This window comes from Tricharina praecox (assembly GCF_024521635.1).
Source record: "Tricharina praecox strain CBS 144465 chromosome Unknown BZA05scaffold_7, whole genome shotgun sequence".
In the NCBI taxonomy this organism is placed as follows: domain Eukaryota; kingdom Fungi; phylum Ascomycota; class Pezizomycetes; order Pezizales; family Pyronemataceae; genus Tricharina; species Tricharina praecox.
In genome coordinates this window covers 707,894-723,347 of record NW_026250409.1, presented here as the reverse complement: position 1 = coordinate 723,347, position 15,454 = coordinate 707,894, and the positions used below count along the sequence as shown (strand labels likewise).

The window sequence follows — 15,454 nt, the reverse complement described above, 5'->3', positions numbered from 1 at the left end:
TGTTTTGCCCCGGGAAGAGCCTCCGTCCAACACTGCTAGCGAAACGGTCTGAGCCCTCAAATTTAACGGCGTCAAGCTGCAAAAGATAAGAGCTGCCTTCCTCCCTCAATGACTGTTCGTAGAGTAGGGTTGAGTGAATATGTCTTGACAGAATCGTAGGTTTGTGTAGATATACCGGCGCCGAAAAGACGAGGAGACGTCATGCCCGTAGAGTACGTGTGATGTGGATACCGCGCGTCCACAGGGAAGCTGGCGGTCGATCAAGCAAGAGACGGCGCCGCGATGGCCTATAACTAATTCATGTTACACGCGCAGCGGAAAGAAGCCTTACCGCGACTAAGAACCCCAGCCTGATGGAGAAGTTACTCTACGGTACGCACAAACCCATGGAACTCCCCAGGAACGTTCCATTTACCACAGGTCTGTGGGGTGCATAGGCTTGAGCTTAGGTCGCAGCTATGCATTTCCAAATGCTTCTTTTTGTGATGGGCACTAGCTGGGCGGGTTTGTAGGCCTAGCGGGAGGGCATGAAGCTGGGCAAGAACGCAAGAGCACCGAAAAGAGCGCATGTCACTTTGATCCTCACAGTCTTGACGGAAATCTCCTTTCGCGGTAGTTGTTTTGATTATCATTGCGAAAACGTCACCGAAAAGAAAAAAAGCGAAGCACAGCCAGAAAAAACCATCTAATCCTTGGTCTTTTGGGTACCACGCAGCAAACCAGTCCGACGAGCAGCAATGACTATAGAAAGCGTTGATCAGCACCACCGCCTCACACCAATCTGGGGCATGGGAATACTTACGACCAGCCTTCTGACCGGGCACAGCGTAACGCGAAATGGTCGAAGCCTTTCCGATATGCTGGTGGTTACCTCCTCCGTGGGGATGGTCGACGGGGTTCATGGCAACACCACGAGTCTTGGGCCAGCTGTTACCCTTGGCCTTGTACTTGTGCATGGCGCGCGAAGCCTTAAGCATGGGCTTGTCGGTACGGGCACCACCGGCAACGATTCCGATCATACCACGGGCAGTGGAGGGAACGATCTTCTTGGAACCAGAGGGGAGCTTGACACGGGTCTTTCCGGTGTCGGTGTCATGGCCAATGATGGTGACGTAGTTACCCGATGTCCGTCCGAGCGCACCACGGTCTCCGGCCTTCTCCTCGACGTTGGTGACAACGGTTCCCTCAGGCATGGAGCCGAGAGGAAGGATGTTTCCAATGTTCAACGAGGCCTTCTTTCCGGCGTAGATGAACTGACCGGTGTACATGCCCTCATTGGCAATGAAGCTACAACCCAATGTCAACCTTCCATCCCGTCGAAACACGTATCGGTGAAGCTCGGACAAACGTACGTCTCCTTCTGTAGCTTGAAGCGGTAAGGGTCGCGGAAGACAACCTTGGCGAGGGGAGCTCCACGTCCGGTGTCGTGGATGATCTCCTTGACGATACCGCGAGTGTATCCGTGACGCTCGGCGTAATCAAGGGTTCTGAACTTGGCCGGGTTCTATAGTCGAGGGAGGAATCGTCAGTATTCGATGGGTAGTGTGGCGAATGGATCGGTGATGAACGTGCCTTCCTCAGCCGTGTGTTGGCAGCTAAAAACCATAAGTCAGTCACCCTGAAGCGCAAAAAGTCGAAGTTTTATGCTGCGAAACGTACTGAAGATGGAGCCGGCTCCCTTTCTCTGATTACGGATAACTCTGCAAACAAAAAACCGTTAGTCGGCGATTTATCGATGTAGCGTAGCGATCGTAGACATGCCTTCCCATTTTGCCGGAGTTTCTGGTGCTGTTCGGTTGGTGAGTGTCGAGGCGTCGTCGTTATCGTGGTTCTGTTGGTTGCTACCCGTGAAATTGTGTAGTCTAAAATCAGCAGTGGGGCTTTGGGAGAAAGACAGTCACCGCACACCCCACAGTCCGCACACAACAATGTCTTGGCAGAGTCCCACTGACACGTGACCATAATTTCGTTTTCTACGCGTTCACTCGCCCACTTTGCGTACATCACTCTAGTGAACTAGAGACTTTGGCAACATCGACATACATAGGAGCGGCGGTCTCGGGTATATCTACGTTTTAAAAACTTTACAGCGATCACTCCTTGGATCATCACCACCACCGTGCTCAAAAAAAAGCCATCGTATCGTACAAAACCTAACTTTACAACTGGCCGCCGAGCACACCCACCAGCCAGAGTGCGAGTCTAACTTTGAGGGATACCCGTCTTTCGCTGCGCTGGAAGTCCTCTAGAGTAACCTTCTGCGTGTTCTCTTGCAACCAATCGGTTTCCGCACCCAGGCGCTTCTTTAGTTTCTCGTCTTTGGTCACGACCAAAGCATTCATTTCGAGATCCAAGGAGTACGATCTTTTCGTGTAGTTGGATGAGCCTACCAGCGTGATGCTGGGGCTATCTTCGTTGGGCATTGTCACCCACACACCTACTTGATTAGTATCTTACGGGTTGCTGTGGGTGGGACAGTGCGAACCTTTGGCATGGTATGTCCACGCATTGGGGTCTTTGCCGTGGACACCCTTTTTCCACTCTCGCAACTCGATACTGTTCTCCTTGCCGAGTTTGATCACGTCTTCCAGAAAGCGACGGGAGAGTAGCGTGTATGCTGGTGGAAGCATGCCCGAGACTCCCTTACTGCCGTAGAATCCATTCGCTTCTGGGGCGGCAGTCACAACAGTTCCCTTGATAGACTTTGAGTTTAGAAGTAATTCTTTTAGCTGCGGGTGGATGTTGAAGTATCCAGCCGTCAATAGCCACTTCGAGCCCTTCTCCTCGCCGAGGACGCGTAGCACCGTTGACAGCGCCGGATGTTCCGTGGAGATGTCAGTCGGATGCAATAGTGGTGTAAACTGTCCAACCGGGTATACAACTGTTTTTGCTACTGTCGGGGGTGTGTTTGCGCCTGTGGCCGGCGGCAGCATCAACGGGCCGAGCAGCGATGTGGCCGCTATCTTGAAACGCTCCGGTTCGTCGACTGGGATGGGTGCCGGATTTGATTCGGGCCAGTCCAAGACATATCCACCCACTTCCTCCGGCCCTGGTAGGACCCTATAACTTATGGAGCAGACAGCATTGTGTATCCGCTCAAAGTAGTCGGTCAAGTGTGGACAGGAGAATAGATGGTATCTGTCCTGACGGTTGGTGAAGTAGTCTGTAGAAAGGTTTGCCCTTCGCCATCGTGTTAGTCCGGTTCGGATTCGATTCGACCCCACAGCTACCAATGCCATACCCCGACATTATGATCTCATCATCGATACCATAGAGCTTCATGTGCTGCAGTCCCCATCCCTCGTTCAACCGGTTGGGCACAATCTTCTTCTTGAGGCCGGTGAAGTTCGGCGTGTGATACATCCTTATTGACACTCTTTCCTCGCCAAACTCTTCCACCAGAGGGGCAAGCAGAGAGGCACATGAGGCTTTTGGTGTCTCTCGGGTTCCTCGCAATGCATCCGAAAGAATTGAAACTTTCAAGCTGGGTTGAGACCGAAGGGCTTGCCGTAGGGTATCGATCTAATTCGTCAATGTGCGTGCACCGTCTGTTGCTCTAAGATGACCTAACCAGCTCGTGTTCGGTCTTTCCGATATATAACGTGGACAGGAATATCCGTGTCTTTGCCTTGAGTATCCGTTTCTATGGTTTTGATAAGCGCCCATTCATTCACATGAAATCCGCACACATCGTCTACCTTAAGTTCTGCATAGAAATCCGCAGGGCTCCTTATTATCTGGATCCTCTCTGCATCCACCTCGAATCTCGGAGCAATCTTATCGAGCTCATTCGTCAATGAACTGAGGATTGCAGCTGGAACTGCGGCGGTTGGTGCCGGTGAATGAGGCGGCCCTGAGGCTATGAATCGTTTCGTGCAATTGACACATCCATGCCGACCCAAAGTCGCCGGCAGACGCAGAACTGCAGGACGGAGACGAGTGACTATCATTGGCGGCCGTTTCGGAGTGGTTGAATGTATTCACCTCCGGTTGCCTATCCGGACCTAGCAATGTCGTCGTTGCACATGCTTAGATCCGGGTATTAGCTCAGCATTGTGTTACCCGGATATCGGGGGACGGGCATGATGCGCGCCAGCTGCTTCGACGCCACTAAACATCCCCACTCGATCCACGACTCCATCAGACACGTACGTTACGACCAGCTCCACCGCTCCTCTCTCAGCGCTCCAAGAGCTCCACCCGCTCACTGTTACAGCATGTCTACTCCCACCCGAACCATCAAGAACTTCTTGCGGATCGGACCCAAGCAAGCCTTCTGGCAGATGCTCGTGGGTACCCCAACGAATTATGGCGCGGCTACAGTTTCTGTTGCTCCTTGCTAACTGGCGTAGGGAATTGGTTTGCGCTCAGAAGTCGAGTGATAGCTCCGCAGCATTAACACCCGCTCTCAGGTGACACCAAGGCCGGAACTCTCGTCGGCACCGATCGCTTCGGCAACAAGTTCTACGAGAACAATAACGAGGAATTGCCCCGTCCGTACCCGCGTCCGAGTCGAATAGCGCCACTCAGCTGATCTCTGATAGTGCGAACCAAATGGGTCGAGTACAAGGAATTTGACTACGATGCGTGAGTTGGCCTGTCACGGAATGATCTGCCGGTGCGCTAACAGCTTCGATAGTGCGCACGTTGAGCCTGGATGGTAATGCGCCCTTCAAGTCCTCACGACAGCTACTACGACTAAGCTCTGACCTTCAACCAGGCACGCCTGGCTTCATTACCTCACGGACAAGCCTCCGAACGTTGACCCCAACATGATGCATCAGAAGAGGCCATGGGAAAAGCCCGACCACATTCCCAACCTCACCTGGACCCGCGGCGCATACAAACCATACTCCACGTGAGCACCCTAGAGCTCCCACGGCCCAATCGTGATGTATTGACAATGTGCAGTGTGAAGCCCAAGCTTTCGGAGTGGCAGCCTGTGGCACGGCCAAGGGAGTAGGGACTGTACCGAGCGGTCAGGCTTGGGTAGAGTGCCGAGAGTTCACCGATTCAATCGCAACCAGAGCTTCTGACAGGGGGGAGTTGTAGTGGAATTAAACCATGACACTTGTATATTTCGCTCATTTTTGAAGGTCTGAGGTTGTGTACGTAAAGACGAGTGATCCTATTTGCCGCCATGGAGGTTACACTCCTTCCCGTTGAGCTGTCAGACGAAATACATACATGATGTCAGAATGCTGCAGATTCTCGCTCCCCCGAGAGGCATGGCGATATATAAAGGTGCGAGTCGTTAAGTGGCTGTGACAAATAGACATCTTCACATGCCCTGGTACGCTGGGCGGTAGTCTCCGATGGCTCTTGTGGTCACCCGCGTCCATTATTCCTACCAACTCTGACTACATTTAAGAGCCCACCCGGGCGCCCTCACAAACAATCACTTGCCTTCTACGTATCCAGACAGGTATCATCACTCGTCAAAATGTTCAAGTGAGCGCTCTCACCAGCCAAACCAACCCTTCGTCCTCACTTAAATCCCATCCAGCTCTCTCTCCTCCATCATCACTGATGGCTTTTCCATGCTCATGGCTAGCGCCAACGTTCAAGCTGCTGGAGACCTGTGATCTGTCATAACGCCGACCCGAAGTAGGAAGATCGTGGAGCTGTTGGAGGTGGCCGTGGTTACGCTGCTCCCGCTCGCGTACCGAGTGCTGGTATCATCGTATCGGGACTTGAGCACTCGGAAACTGGGGCTCGTGTTTATCAAGTTCAGCAATATACGACTAGGTAGGCGGAATGGGTAGTGAGCCAGACTGCACAACAAGATTTCTTGGAAGCAGCGAGTCCCGCTATTACCACAGTAGCTGTCGAGAGAACCCCAATGGCGGCTAACCAGCGTGGCTCGCGCGGCGGTCGGTTGCTCGTGCCTCACCGCGCCCATATATATGCTCATGCGTAACCGTGCGCCACATCATCTTCAACTGTCGGCACCAACCGCGTTAGTGCGCGCAGGCTGTTTTATACACAATACCCTCATTGATTTATTCCGGTTCTTCGTGGTCAAATATACAACTATGCAACGACGTTCGAGGTTAATGCGCCCTTTGGCGGGCGAGAATATATACTCCTTGGAACTCCTTGCTCCCATTGGACGATTGGATGGCCAACGAGGTTCTCTAAAGGTAGATGCTACTCGCTCAGGATTCAATCCACATGCGGCGCCTTCGGTGCCTTTTTATATTGGAGCTAGAAGTTGAATGTAGAATACAAATCTTCACACTTTCGAATGGATTGGTTCATGAAATCTCGCTCGGCGTGATGCATACAGGGTGAGATACAATTCGGCTGGAACGAAAACGGACTGGGCTGACGTTCTCACATAAGCCGACGAAGCAGCGGAGGGATACCTCCCTACACTATGTTTGGTATGTACCATCGGAGCTTGCGGACATGGGGACCGCTCCTGCGCAGTGGGAAAAGAAAGGAAGGAGAAGAAAAAGGGGCAACGTCGGAAAGGTGAGTCCCGTCCTGAGCTGATAAGACCAGGGACAGGGCGTCATTTTGAACGTCTTCATCGGCTAGAACAGGGACGCCAGACCGCACATGACACGCAACCCGAAGAAGGAGTTGGGGGCGAGAGGCGAGGTGGAGGGAGGAGCCGGCATATATGTACTTATGTACGCCCATACCAGCCTTACCGTCGTATCCATCTTTTTTTGCCTGTATCAGCTCAGGCGGCGGAGAGAGGAAGTAGGGTGCTCCAACGAGCTAGAAAATGCTCATAGTTTTTGGCGTAAACCAACGGGGGTCGGGGGGGAGCAGAGGAGACGGGAGCAGGATATCCCAACTGCCACGATCAGAAACCCGCCGCATGGAAGGACGAAGAAAATAAAAACGATAAAATAATTCGGATAGTGCCTTCTTCCGAGTCCCGGTTCCGAGCGCATCTATCTACCAAAGTCCGAAGTCCGAAGCAGAAACGTGCTCGGAGATGTACCGCTAACTACCCCCGAGTGCTTCCCCCAGCCAATCGATTATGATCCGCGAAATCCAAACGTGTTTAGCCGAGCGATAGCGGCTGCGGCCTGGATCTGCGGGGTCATATGCCGCCGCCGCTTGTGCCTGCATGTGTCTTGTTTTCTGGCAGCTGAGAGTTACTTGGTTATGTATAAATGGCAACGGATTTTGTCCACGGGGTGAGCTCTCGCACTGGTGACTGCGCAGTGCTTCGATGCCAGCATATGCAGGGGTGGGTATCTGTGGCCAGGATTCTTGCAGGTTCTGCCATTTTTTCGAGCACTAGAATATACCGCTTTTCTTGCCGGTGCAGCTTGTATGTAGGACTGTCCGGTCCGCACGCCGCTCGCGTCGGGTTCATTGTTTGGCTGTCTGCTCGGAGTTCGGTTTGCGGTTGGAATTTGGGGAGGGAGAACTATATTAGGAGAATCAGAGGGATCAAGATCCGTAGTGGCTACTACCTTGTTGCATCTAGGACTACTCATACCGGCTGCCCTACGATTCACCAAAGAAGCGGGACTTTTCATCTTCGTAATGCACCTTCGCATCTGAGGGATTCGGACCAAAGCCTGTCACGAGATCTCACTCGTACACCTTCGACGTAATCCATTAGCTTCACGCCTTTTTGATGGAAACGGGGTTGTGGTCGCCATAGACTAAATAGGCCGTAGGCGACAATAAATTGATGGATGCGAGTGTTGGAGTAAACCCTGCTGATGCCTGGCAGCTGAGGACTCGGCAGTTGCAAGAATAGCGATTGAACAGTGGTATGGTAGAGTATCAAAGGAGCCGGATCTGCGCCGACTGTCTGTCATGTGCCAACTAAGAGCACTCTAACGTCGACGGATTGATTTTAGGATCACTATTTCTCTTGCTATGTACTCCTTGTGGCGGTGATCTCAACGTCTCCCACAGGAGTTGTAACCGGAAATGCGAGTGGCCAGAAGCCCTGGATTCGCAAGGAATGGCGGGTTCGATATGACCTTGATGCTGGCCCTCTGTGCTGGGAGCTGGGTTCCGGATGCCGATAGTACTTGGAGCGCTCTCGATGCCACAGAAGAAGAGATACAGGTATATACCGCCGCTGTCAAGTGCCTCCCTCGACAGTAAGCCGAGCGTCTCTTACAACACCAAGATCCTTGACGAAATACGTTTTTCGAAGGCTTTATGGCTATCCACAAAGTCCAAACACCATAGACACATTGTGGTAATCAATCTCGGGCCGGTTGGGGATGATTAAATGGCGGTCGGGCTGTCATGGCATTGACATTCCTCGGGCACCATCGGCTCTGCCGTCTAGTTACCGCCCCCTGCTAGTGTTGCCGATCACTCAAAGCTTGTCTCATGCACAGATCTTTTGATTCATCAGGAATCATCCTGCAGACGATGATGCGGTGAGCGACAGAGCGTTCCCGGAGCAGTACTTCTATGTAGCTCTAGGGCGGAGGCGGAGGCGGAGGGGGGAGATACCCCATTCTTCCCCATCGGCAGTGCTCCTCAAGCTACCACGGTAGTAGGCACCGCTCACTTTCCCCTACATGGGCATCATCCGGTCTCCAATGCTCTTAGGATTGTGATTGATTGACCACGATATCGAGGGATTCTGATATCGATAACATGGATGCGGGGCTAAGTAGCCATCTAGCTTCGGAGAATTAGCATGACAAATTACTATCTCGATAAGCTGCGCCGCAGCCAGGCGTAAAAGGGGGGGATACACGTATCCACTATGATACCTACGTACATAGGAAATCCCCACGGCTGGTGGCTTCGCTCCACAAACCCAACAGCCTGGAAGGTGGAAGTGGATGAAGGCTCAAATCTTGCTGTGAATTCTGACGCTTCCACAGCACTGCGCGCAGTCAGGGGAGTTAACTAGCCGTGCGCGTGCAGTCCCCTCCCTCCCTAATCCGGTGCATACATAAGTTTACCTATTCCCTTTGAGTCGGACAACATGGGAGACACAACTATCGGAATCATCCGCGAACCCCAGAGTCCGAGGGTTGCATATCTCCGAGCTCGGGGCGCCAGGCCAGCAAATCCGGGCGCCAACTAGATAGCCACCAACATCTGGCTCGAATGTTGTTGCTTCTCGGCTTCTCACTCGGGCTTGCGATCAGCGTGACGCCCATCAGCCTGCAAGTTCAGCCTTCAGGCATCTGCTGCTAATAATAACCGGGCAGGAGCCTGGGGCAGTAGGACTGGGCAGTGGGCAGTGAGCAGTGGGATGGGCCTGGGCTGTTCTTCCCCCAGCCGATCACGCGAGCAAAAAAAGCCCACAACTATTCGACTCGGCCTCTCGTGGTTAGCGGCGGCGGGCGTCTCCTCCAAAACGCTCTACTCGTTCTTGTGTGATGTATGTACCTACAAAGGCATTTTCGTACATGGAGAAAGTTCGGACGACCGTTTTCCCCGTTGCTACGGTAGGTACTACGGTACCACGGAATAAACTGGCGAAATTTCAAATACCTAAGCGGCCGTTTTTTGCCCTCCACGAATGTCGATATGTACATAGCCCACTCTTCGATCGCCTCCTCTCGATTCCCACCCCCACAAGTCGGATCATGGACGCGATGATGCATGCCCCTTACGTACGTAGGGCGCCACTAAGGGTAACTAAGGCCGCATACATGAGGACTTAACCACTTGGGTATGTAGCTGGCGCAGAAGGAAGCCGCTCCGATAAACGCGGCCCGGGCTTGCTTGGCCTGCCAGACTAGCAAGCAAGCGAGGCGTCGGATCTCGGTGACGAGCCACGGACGCGCTCAGGTGGTGGTCAAACTGGTAACTAGTAGTTAGTGGCCGCGAGCCGCGCGCAAGACGGTCGGCTAGGTAGGTATGTAGGCAGCCGTTGATGGGCGAGATTGACCGATTACCGGTATTTAGAGTAGAGTACCTACCTGTTCGATTGATAGGGCATTGGCACTCACTTTCGCGCGTAGAGTTCACGCCCAGGGACTGCTGGTTACATAGGGCGGAGTCTGATCGGATGTGCGGTTCCAGCGGTGCGGTGCGGTGCGGTGCGGTGGCTACGGCTATCGTAGGCTTTCATGTCAGGAGGTGACTGTGCCCGTCGGTATGATACTCTAGGTACCGATTTATGTATATTGTGCAAAGTGTGAAATGGTTTGACTTTCTTCAGTGGTATTAACGTTACTTAAAGTAAGTACCGATGTCATGTCGTCTTGTGGTTTCACGGACGGTTCGGATGAGGCGGATCCCGGTAGTTAACTGATTGGGAATGGCCGCTAACTGGTAGCTACTTGCGCACACACCACTCGAGAGTCACGGTGTATAGTCCCATATATATCGTGCTTGTCGACCACACGGACGACAGCAGTGAGCACTCCCTTGATTCTTCGGTCTACTATGAGGTGTGAAGAATGGCTGCTGGCTGTTGGCTGTTGGCTGTTGGCTGTATGCTTCGGTCTGCGTTTACTACATATTATACATACCACCCGTCACATCAGCGAATAGGTAGTGCAGCGCTTTCCCTAGGAGCTGTCATAAGCACATGTACCTACGCGTGTATGCATTTCGGGAATCTAGGTGCAGGTTCGTGCTCTCGTGTAGGTACATAGGTAATTCGGAGTATACTTCACGTACATATGAATACAGAATTCCTGGCGTGTGTATGGAGGTGGTTACAGTACATATATCCACACTCGGTTGCTCCGATTATTCTCCTCTTCCATTATTTACATCCTGTCCAGTGTTCACAGGCTTGCGGGTAGGAGTTCCTCGGTTGGACTCCTCGATCCGGTCGAATCCCTTGTAGATTTCTTTTGGAGATGTACTCTAAGAACGCCGAACAACTGGGTTGCTGCTGTACCTGCCGACAGAACCAGGCAATCCCTGAATTTCGGACTGCATGGACAGACGATGGGAATATAGAGACGATTAGTTACTCTCCGATATATAGTGGGCCAGAACATGTTCGGTCTCAACGTGGACACCGTGCATCAGTGGCCAGTAACGGCCGGGCACGTTAGGGGGGTGGGGGGGGGGGGGGGGGGGCTGTGCCCTGCTTCAGACAGAGTGAAGTGTCTGGGCGAGTATTCCGTTCTGCGTGCGCATTGAGGCCGAGCCATAGGGTCCTCCGCTATGGATGGAGACTTTTTCGGAGGTTTATAACCATGAATTTGACCGCCAACAGCAAAACATGTTCATTGTGGACCCTTCGTTCCTACTGCACGGGTTCCCTCGGCCTTCCGATACCAGCCGTCCCGAGGTATCGTGACGCGCGCCTCATTGATCAGGACACCCTCATGTACCGAATTCACGCCAACTACTACTTCCTTCCTCCTGGAAGTTTGTTCGCATGTACATATCGAATGTAAACTCCCACAGCGGCGACTTCGATTCGGCCATCCTCGTCAAGATTCTACGGGTACCGTCCGATCCCAATAGTGCCGCATATGCCGCCGATTGCCTTGAGGGAGAGGAGGAGACTTCCCCGTTGGATTCGGGAAGCCGAGCTGGTGCCAATCGTCCTAGAGCTGGCGCGCTTCCTCATCCTGGAGGTTACTCATCCCTGGTTCTCGAGCAAGAAGGTTTTTTTTTGATGAAGAAGAGACTGTCACAGGGAACATTAGCAGTTATTCTGGCTAATCTTCGGAAGAAAACTTTACTCATGGTGAAGGTGTGCTCATTGTATATGGTATGTATGTAGCATTATTATCGACCGAGCAGCGGCTCCAGGAGAGAAATCATGCCGCCGGGTATACGTAGCGAAGTCATGCTTTCGTGTGTTGCGGGAGGGATGGACGATTGTCGCTGTCGGCGCCGAGAAGATGGAATTCCATGGAAGGCATGGCCGACGAGAAGAGAAAGTGATATGGCTCGATCCTTTGTATCGTACATACCGGTATAGCCACTAGATCACTTCGGACGAGACACCTGGGAATTGTACCTGGAGGATGTCTTGGTACCTGAATACTTTTGAAGTGATCTACATACTTAAGTAAGCAGGTGGCACTTACTCTACAGCAGAGCGGCCGCACCAAAAGGAAGTGAAGAACTACTGAGCTAAACCCCACAAGCAGAAAGTGCACCAAAAGGAAGCGAAGGATCACTGGGCTACACCCCCACAAGTAGAATGTGCGCCAAAGGGAAGTGAAGAATCACAGACCTAAGCCCCACAAGTAGAAATTCAGGCCTTTGTTTTTGCAGTGTTCTCTGACGAATTCTTCATGCACGCTATCACTTTTGTCTGCAGCGTCGAGGGCGGCTTCTGTGAGTGGCCCAACACCCCGTTTGTCGCGTACTAGCCTCTTTTGAGCCAAGCCCCCAATCTCCTAGAAAAGCCTAGTCAAACCAAACATCCAAACGGAAGGTCGAATCTCAGTTGGGCGACTGTTCGCGTGGGTCGGGGATGCGGCGTTCCCCTTTTCCCTCGCTCCCTCTACTTCTTCTTCTTCTTCCCTCCACCCCCCGTCACCCTACATCCTCAATCCTCCTCCTCCTCCTCAATCTCTCTTCTCACCTCCGACCCCCCCTTCGCTCCTTTGCAAAACGCTCAGATATCAGCTTCACTCTTTCGCTGGTAGCTGAACGCCCGTCGCTCTCTGCAACCTAGCCAACCACAAACAACACCACGCTCGCTGCCTCGCCGATCGATCTACAAACTCCACCGCAACTCGGTCAATACATCATAGCTACGTCTTGGTCGTCGACGTACGTTCGTCCCACTCTCCATGTCTCTTCTAGCCGAACCGAGTTCCGCCCCAAGCCCCCCAAAGCCCATCCCTACAATTCACCCAACTATTCCCCCCTCGTGCCCTTTACCATGCCATCCAGTCTGACAACGCATGCAACCAACTATCATACCCAAGCTGGCGGTGCTCTGGCCGCGTCACCTTTTGTTCTCCCCTCATTTTCCCGCGTTCTCATGGCTCGATTTTACCTCTTTGTTCCCCCGCGCTGACCCGATGGCCTCTACCAGCAACTACTGTAGTTAATCACCACACGATCGTTACCCAAGACTACCTTCCGCCATAATAATAATCCTCCCCCCCTCTCCCCGCACACTCGCTCACTGCTCACGACCTGCCAAATCGAACCGTCCTCGCGTTACGTCTCGGCTGCTCGTGCTACAATATCCTCGTCACTCGATTACCGCACTACAATAATCGACAATGCCCGCTATAATTTCTAAACGCGATGGTCACCATGAAAGGGCTCAGGAGGGCTCTGGCCCCAGCTCCAACACCATGAGGGACCTTCTCATTACCCTCGTGGTCCTCGTAGCCTTCTGCTTGGTCATGTGTGGCACCCTTTTCATTCTCCGCCGCATCCGCCGTGCCCGCAAGGAGGCTGGAACCCTACCTTCCTACGATTCGGCTACCCGCAATCGCGGAAACCGCCTTACGATACAGACGAACCGCGACTCTACTTTCATCTTCTCGGAGAAGCAACACCTGATGGACAATTCCAGCCCGATGCCATTGTCCCCGGACAACGTCCCCGAGATCAGGATCACCTTCCCTGAAGAGGAGGATAAGGATGGACGCAGGGTCTCCGGACGTGTTGTCGTGGTTCAGGTTGGCGAAGCCGGCGTCGGTTTTGTCAGGCCGTTGGACCAGAGCAACCTCCCGCCATACCAGCAGAGTCGGCCACAAGAACGCTTCGATTCGGTTGACATTGATCGCATTGGTGGACTGAAGGAGATCAGATAGAGTGGTTGACGAAGCAATCGAAGGAGACGAAAATGATGGGGGCGTTCGGGGAAAGGTAAAGGGGGAGACGTGGAGACATCTTTGATGGTGGTCTCGCGCTGGTTCTTTGTTTAGTGGAATGCGAAAGGTTCTTTTCAAATACCATCAATGTTGGAGTCCCGGCAATTCTCTTCTGCTACTTCCATCTTGTTCATTTTTACCTCTGGTCATTTTTCAGGTAGGAATTTGGAGTGGTTTTTTTTTTTTTGCATCTTGACCGTTACCGTTACCGCAGTAACTAGTATTTCTCTTCTCTTGTGCCTTGTTAGGTGCCACAGTTTTTTTTTTATTTTATACAGCCCATTCACCCTTCCACTTTGTGCTTGTGTTTTAGTGCTGATTTGTTTTTTGCTTTGTTGTGTATTATGATGGGACTTGTTTTTTACGATTTGGGTGGGCTTTCCGTTGTTTTTTTTATTTTACTGTACAGGTGCTAGGACTTTAATGTCTGGTTTGGTTTGGTTTTTCGGTGGGAGATGGAGTGGGAGTGGGAGTGGGATCGGGACGGGACGGGCATGTAATCGGGGAGACGAGAGGGGGGCGGTGGGGGAAGGGAGGGAGGAAGGGAGGAGAAACACCCGGTCCAGCAGCGCGAGAAAGCAAGGCTGCATGTTCAGACTCCTACATACCATCCGAACCACCTAATTGTTCGACCGAGTGAGTTCATGCGATGATGAACTCACTCCACTCTAGAGTAAAGTCTACAGTGAATTTGGGATTTTCGCGGTACCTGCGTTCATTTCCAAGTCCTGTTGTTTTTTCCGACTCTACGTACATCAGCGCCGGGCGGAGGTGGGCCACTTTGCTCACACTCACTGCACTCGCTGCACTCATGGTGATATCTGGCTAATGATGTTGGAATTTGGACTTGGACTTGGGGAAGCATATCTATTTTTGACATGGATGGGATCTCTCTCTGATTCTCCCCGCCCCCCCCCCCCCCCCCCCCCCCCGGCCCTGGTAGTTACTAGGTAGGCCCTCCCTGCTGCCGTCAACGAACCGAAGGTCCGATGTGGAGATGACATAACGGGAGATCGGTGGCGAACTAACTGGGCTATATCGGGTGAGAGGTATGTACGATACGTAGAGTACAGTTTTGCCGGCCGAATAGAATCGGATACTGGGGACACCGAAAAAAAACTGATGAGGCGGTGAGGCGTGCGATGCACGCGAATGATATGCTGTGATGTGATCCGCGGCTGGCGTTTGGCGTTTGGCGTTTGGCGCGGTGGACGGTGTGCCAGCCCCAGGTCCAGGGGTAGTTACTGTGCATGGTTTCTCACTCGTATATGTTCGGCACGGGCGGGCGAGGGGGTGTTGGTCACTTTGCCTTCTGCCTTCCTGGCTCTGTTTCCCTGGTTGGTGCGCTATATGGCTTCGGGGGGAAGGGCCATGGCGGAAGATGGCGGGAGGTACGAGGAGCCGGCGCCGACTGGTCACTGCGGACTGGTCGAGGGAGGGTTTGATGGTGGACGACGGTGGATGGTGGATGGTGGACGGTGCACACGGAAAAACGCTATGTGTATGTATAGGTGTTGGCATGATCTAGACGGGTCACGGGCAATTAATTATTGAACCTGAAAAATGGGGGGGCATGATCGGGTGTAAAATAACCTACGGTCCAATGCGGAGGACCTCTGTATGGACGAAAACCGGTGCGGTGCGTGCGGCTGGACCTATCGTCTACGAGAAAAGCAGGATACATACTCCAGTCTCCATCGTTAGTTATTGGCAACTTTGCAGAAAAAAAGCCGGGAAAG

At 52.7% G+C, this 15,454-nt stretch overlaps 4 protein-coding genes across 4 annotated transcripts; 2 read left to right on the top strand and 2 right to left on the bottom strand.

Annotated features, from left to right (window-relative positions):
• Window positions 1-592: 592 nt before the first annotated feature.
• BZA05DRAFT_392455 (60S ribosomal protein L2) lies at window positions 593-1,914 on the bottom strand. The gene is made up of 6 exons (XM_051483105.1): window positions 1,762-1,914; window positions 1,660-1,700; window positions 1,573-1,595; window positions 1,353-1,504; window positions 803-1,287; window positions 593-741 (listed from the first exon to the last, which is right to left on the bottom strand). The coding sequence occupies exons 1-6, from the start codon at window positions 1,767-1,769 to the stop codon at window positions 686-688; spliced, it is 765 nt and encodes a 254-aa protein (XP_051341203.1). The 5' UTR covers window positions 1,770-1,914; the 3' UTR covers window positions 593-685.
• Window positions 1,915-1,986: 72 nt separating this feature from the next.
• BZA05DRAFT_392451 (uncharacterized protein) lies at window positions 1,987-3,983 on the bottom strand. The gene is made up of 5 exons (XM_051483104.1): window positions 3,699-3,983; window positions 3,572-3,643; window positions 3,242-3,522; window positions 2,486-3,180; window positions 1,987-2,437 (listed from the first exon to the last, which is right to left on the bottom strand). Exons 1-5 carry the CDS (start codon window positions 3,948-3,950, stop codon window positions 2,160-2,162), a joined length of 1,578 nt encoding a protein of 525 aa, XP_051341202.1. The 5' UTR covers window positions 3,951-3,983; the 3' UTR covers window positions 1,987-2,159.
• A 138-nt stretch (window positions 3,984-4,121) lies between these two features.
• On the top strand, window positions 4,122-5,275 carry BZA05DRAFT_392449 (putative NADH-ubiquinone oxidoreductase subunit B17.2). Its single transcript, XM_051483103.1, is given in 8 exon segments — window positions 4,122-4,148; window positions 4,217-4,290; window positions 4,304-4,308; window positions 4,412-4,493; window positions 4,545-4,587; window positions 4,640-4,660; window positions 4,721-4,858; window positions 4,912-5,275. The coding sequence occupies 7 exon segments, from the start codon at window positions 4,218-4,220 to the stop codon at window positions 4,961-4,963; spliced, it is 414 nt and encodes a 137-aa protein (XP_051341201.1). The 5' UTR covers window positions 4,122-4,148; window position 4,217; the 3' UTR covers window positions 4,964-5,275.
• A 7,561-nt stretch (window positions 5,276-12,836) lies between these two features.
• BZA05DRAFT_249092 (uncharacterized protein) lies at window positions 12,837-13,884 on the top strand. Its single transcript, XM_051480013.1, has one exon. It carries the CDS (start codon window positions 13,116-13,118, stop codon window positions 13,653-13,655), a length of 540 nt encoding a protein of 179 aa, XP_051341200.1. The 5' UTR covers window positions 12,837-13,115; the 3' UTR covers window positions 13,656-13,884.
• The last annotated feature ends 1,570 nt before the right edge of the window (window positions 13,885-15,454 follow it).

What these genes read in the sequence shown, in the direction of transcription:
- BZA05DRAFT_249092 (XM_051480013.1), top strand. Translation starts at nt 13,116, where the DNA reads ATGCCCGCTATAATTTCTAAACGCGATGGTCACCATGAAAGGGCTCAG.
- BZA05DRAFT_392455 (XM_051483105.1), bottom strand. An exon ending in CCAACACACGGCTGAGGAAG is followed by an intron (nt 1,505 to 1,572) that starts GCACGTTCATCA and finishes CCTCGACTATAG; the next exon opens with AACCCGGCCAAGTTCAGAAC. An exon ending in TTCAAGCTACAGAAGGAGAC is followed by an intron (nt 1,288 to 1,352) that starts GTACGTTTGTCC and finishes ATTGGGTTGTAG; the next exon opens with CTTCATTGCCAATGAGGGCA.
- BZA05DRAFT_392451 (XM_051483104.1), bottom strand. Translation starts at nt 3,950, where the DNA reads ATGATAGTCACTCGTCTCCGTCCTGCAGTTCTGCGTCTGCCGGCGACT. An exon ending in ATTTCTATGCAGAACTTAAG is followed by an intron (nt 3,644 to 3,698) that starts GTAGACGATGTG and finishes TCAAAACCATAG; the next exon opens with AAACGGATACTCAAGGCAAA. An exon ending in GAAAGACCGAACACGAGCTG is followed by an intron (nt 3,523 to 3,571) that starts GTTAGGTCATCT and finishes TTGACGAATTAG; the next exon opens with ATCGATACCCTACGGCAAGC.
- BZA05DRAFT_392449 (XM_051483103.1), top strand. Translation starts at nt 4,218, where the DNA reads ATGTCTACTCCCACCCGAACCATCAAGAACTTCTTGCGGATCGGACCC. An exon ending in CAATAACGAGGAATTGCCCC is followed by an intron (nt 4,494 to 4,544) that starts GTCCGTACCCGC and finishes GATCTCTGATAG; the next exon opens with TGCGAACCAAATGGGTCGAG. An exon ending in GCATACAAACCATACTCCAC is followed by an intron (nt 4,859 to 4,911) that starts GTGAGCACCCTA and finishes GACAATGTGCAG; the next exon opens with TGTGAAGCCCAAGCTTTCGG.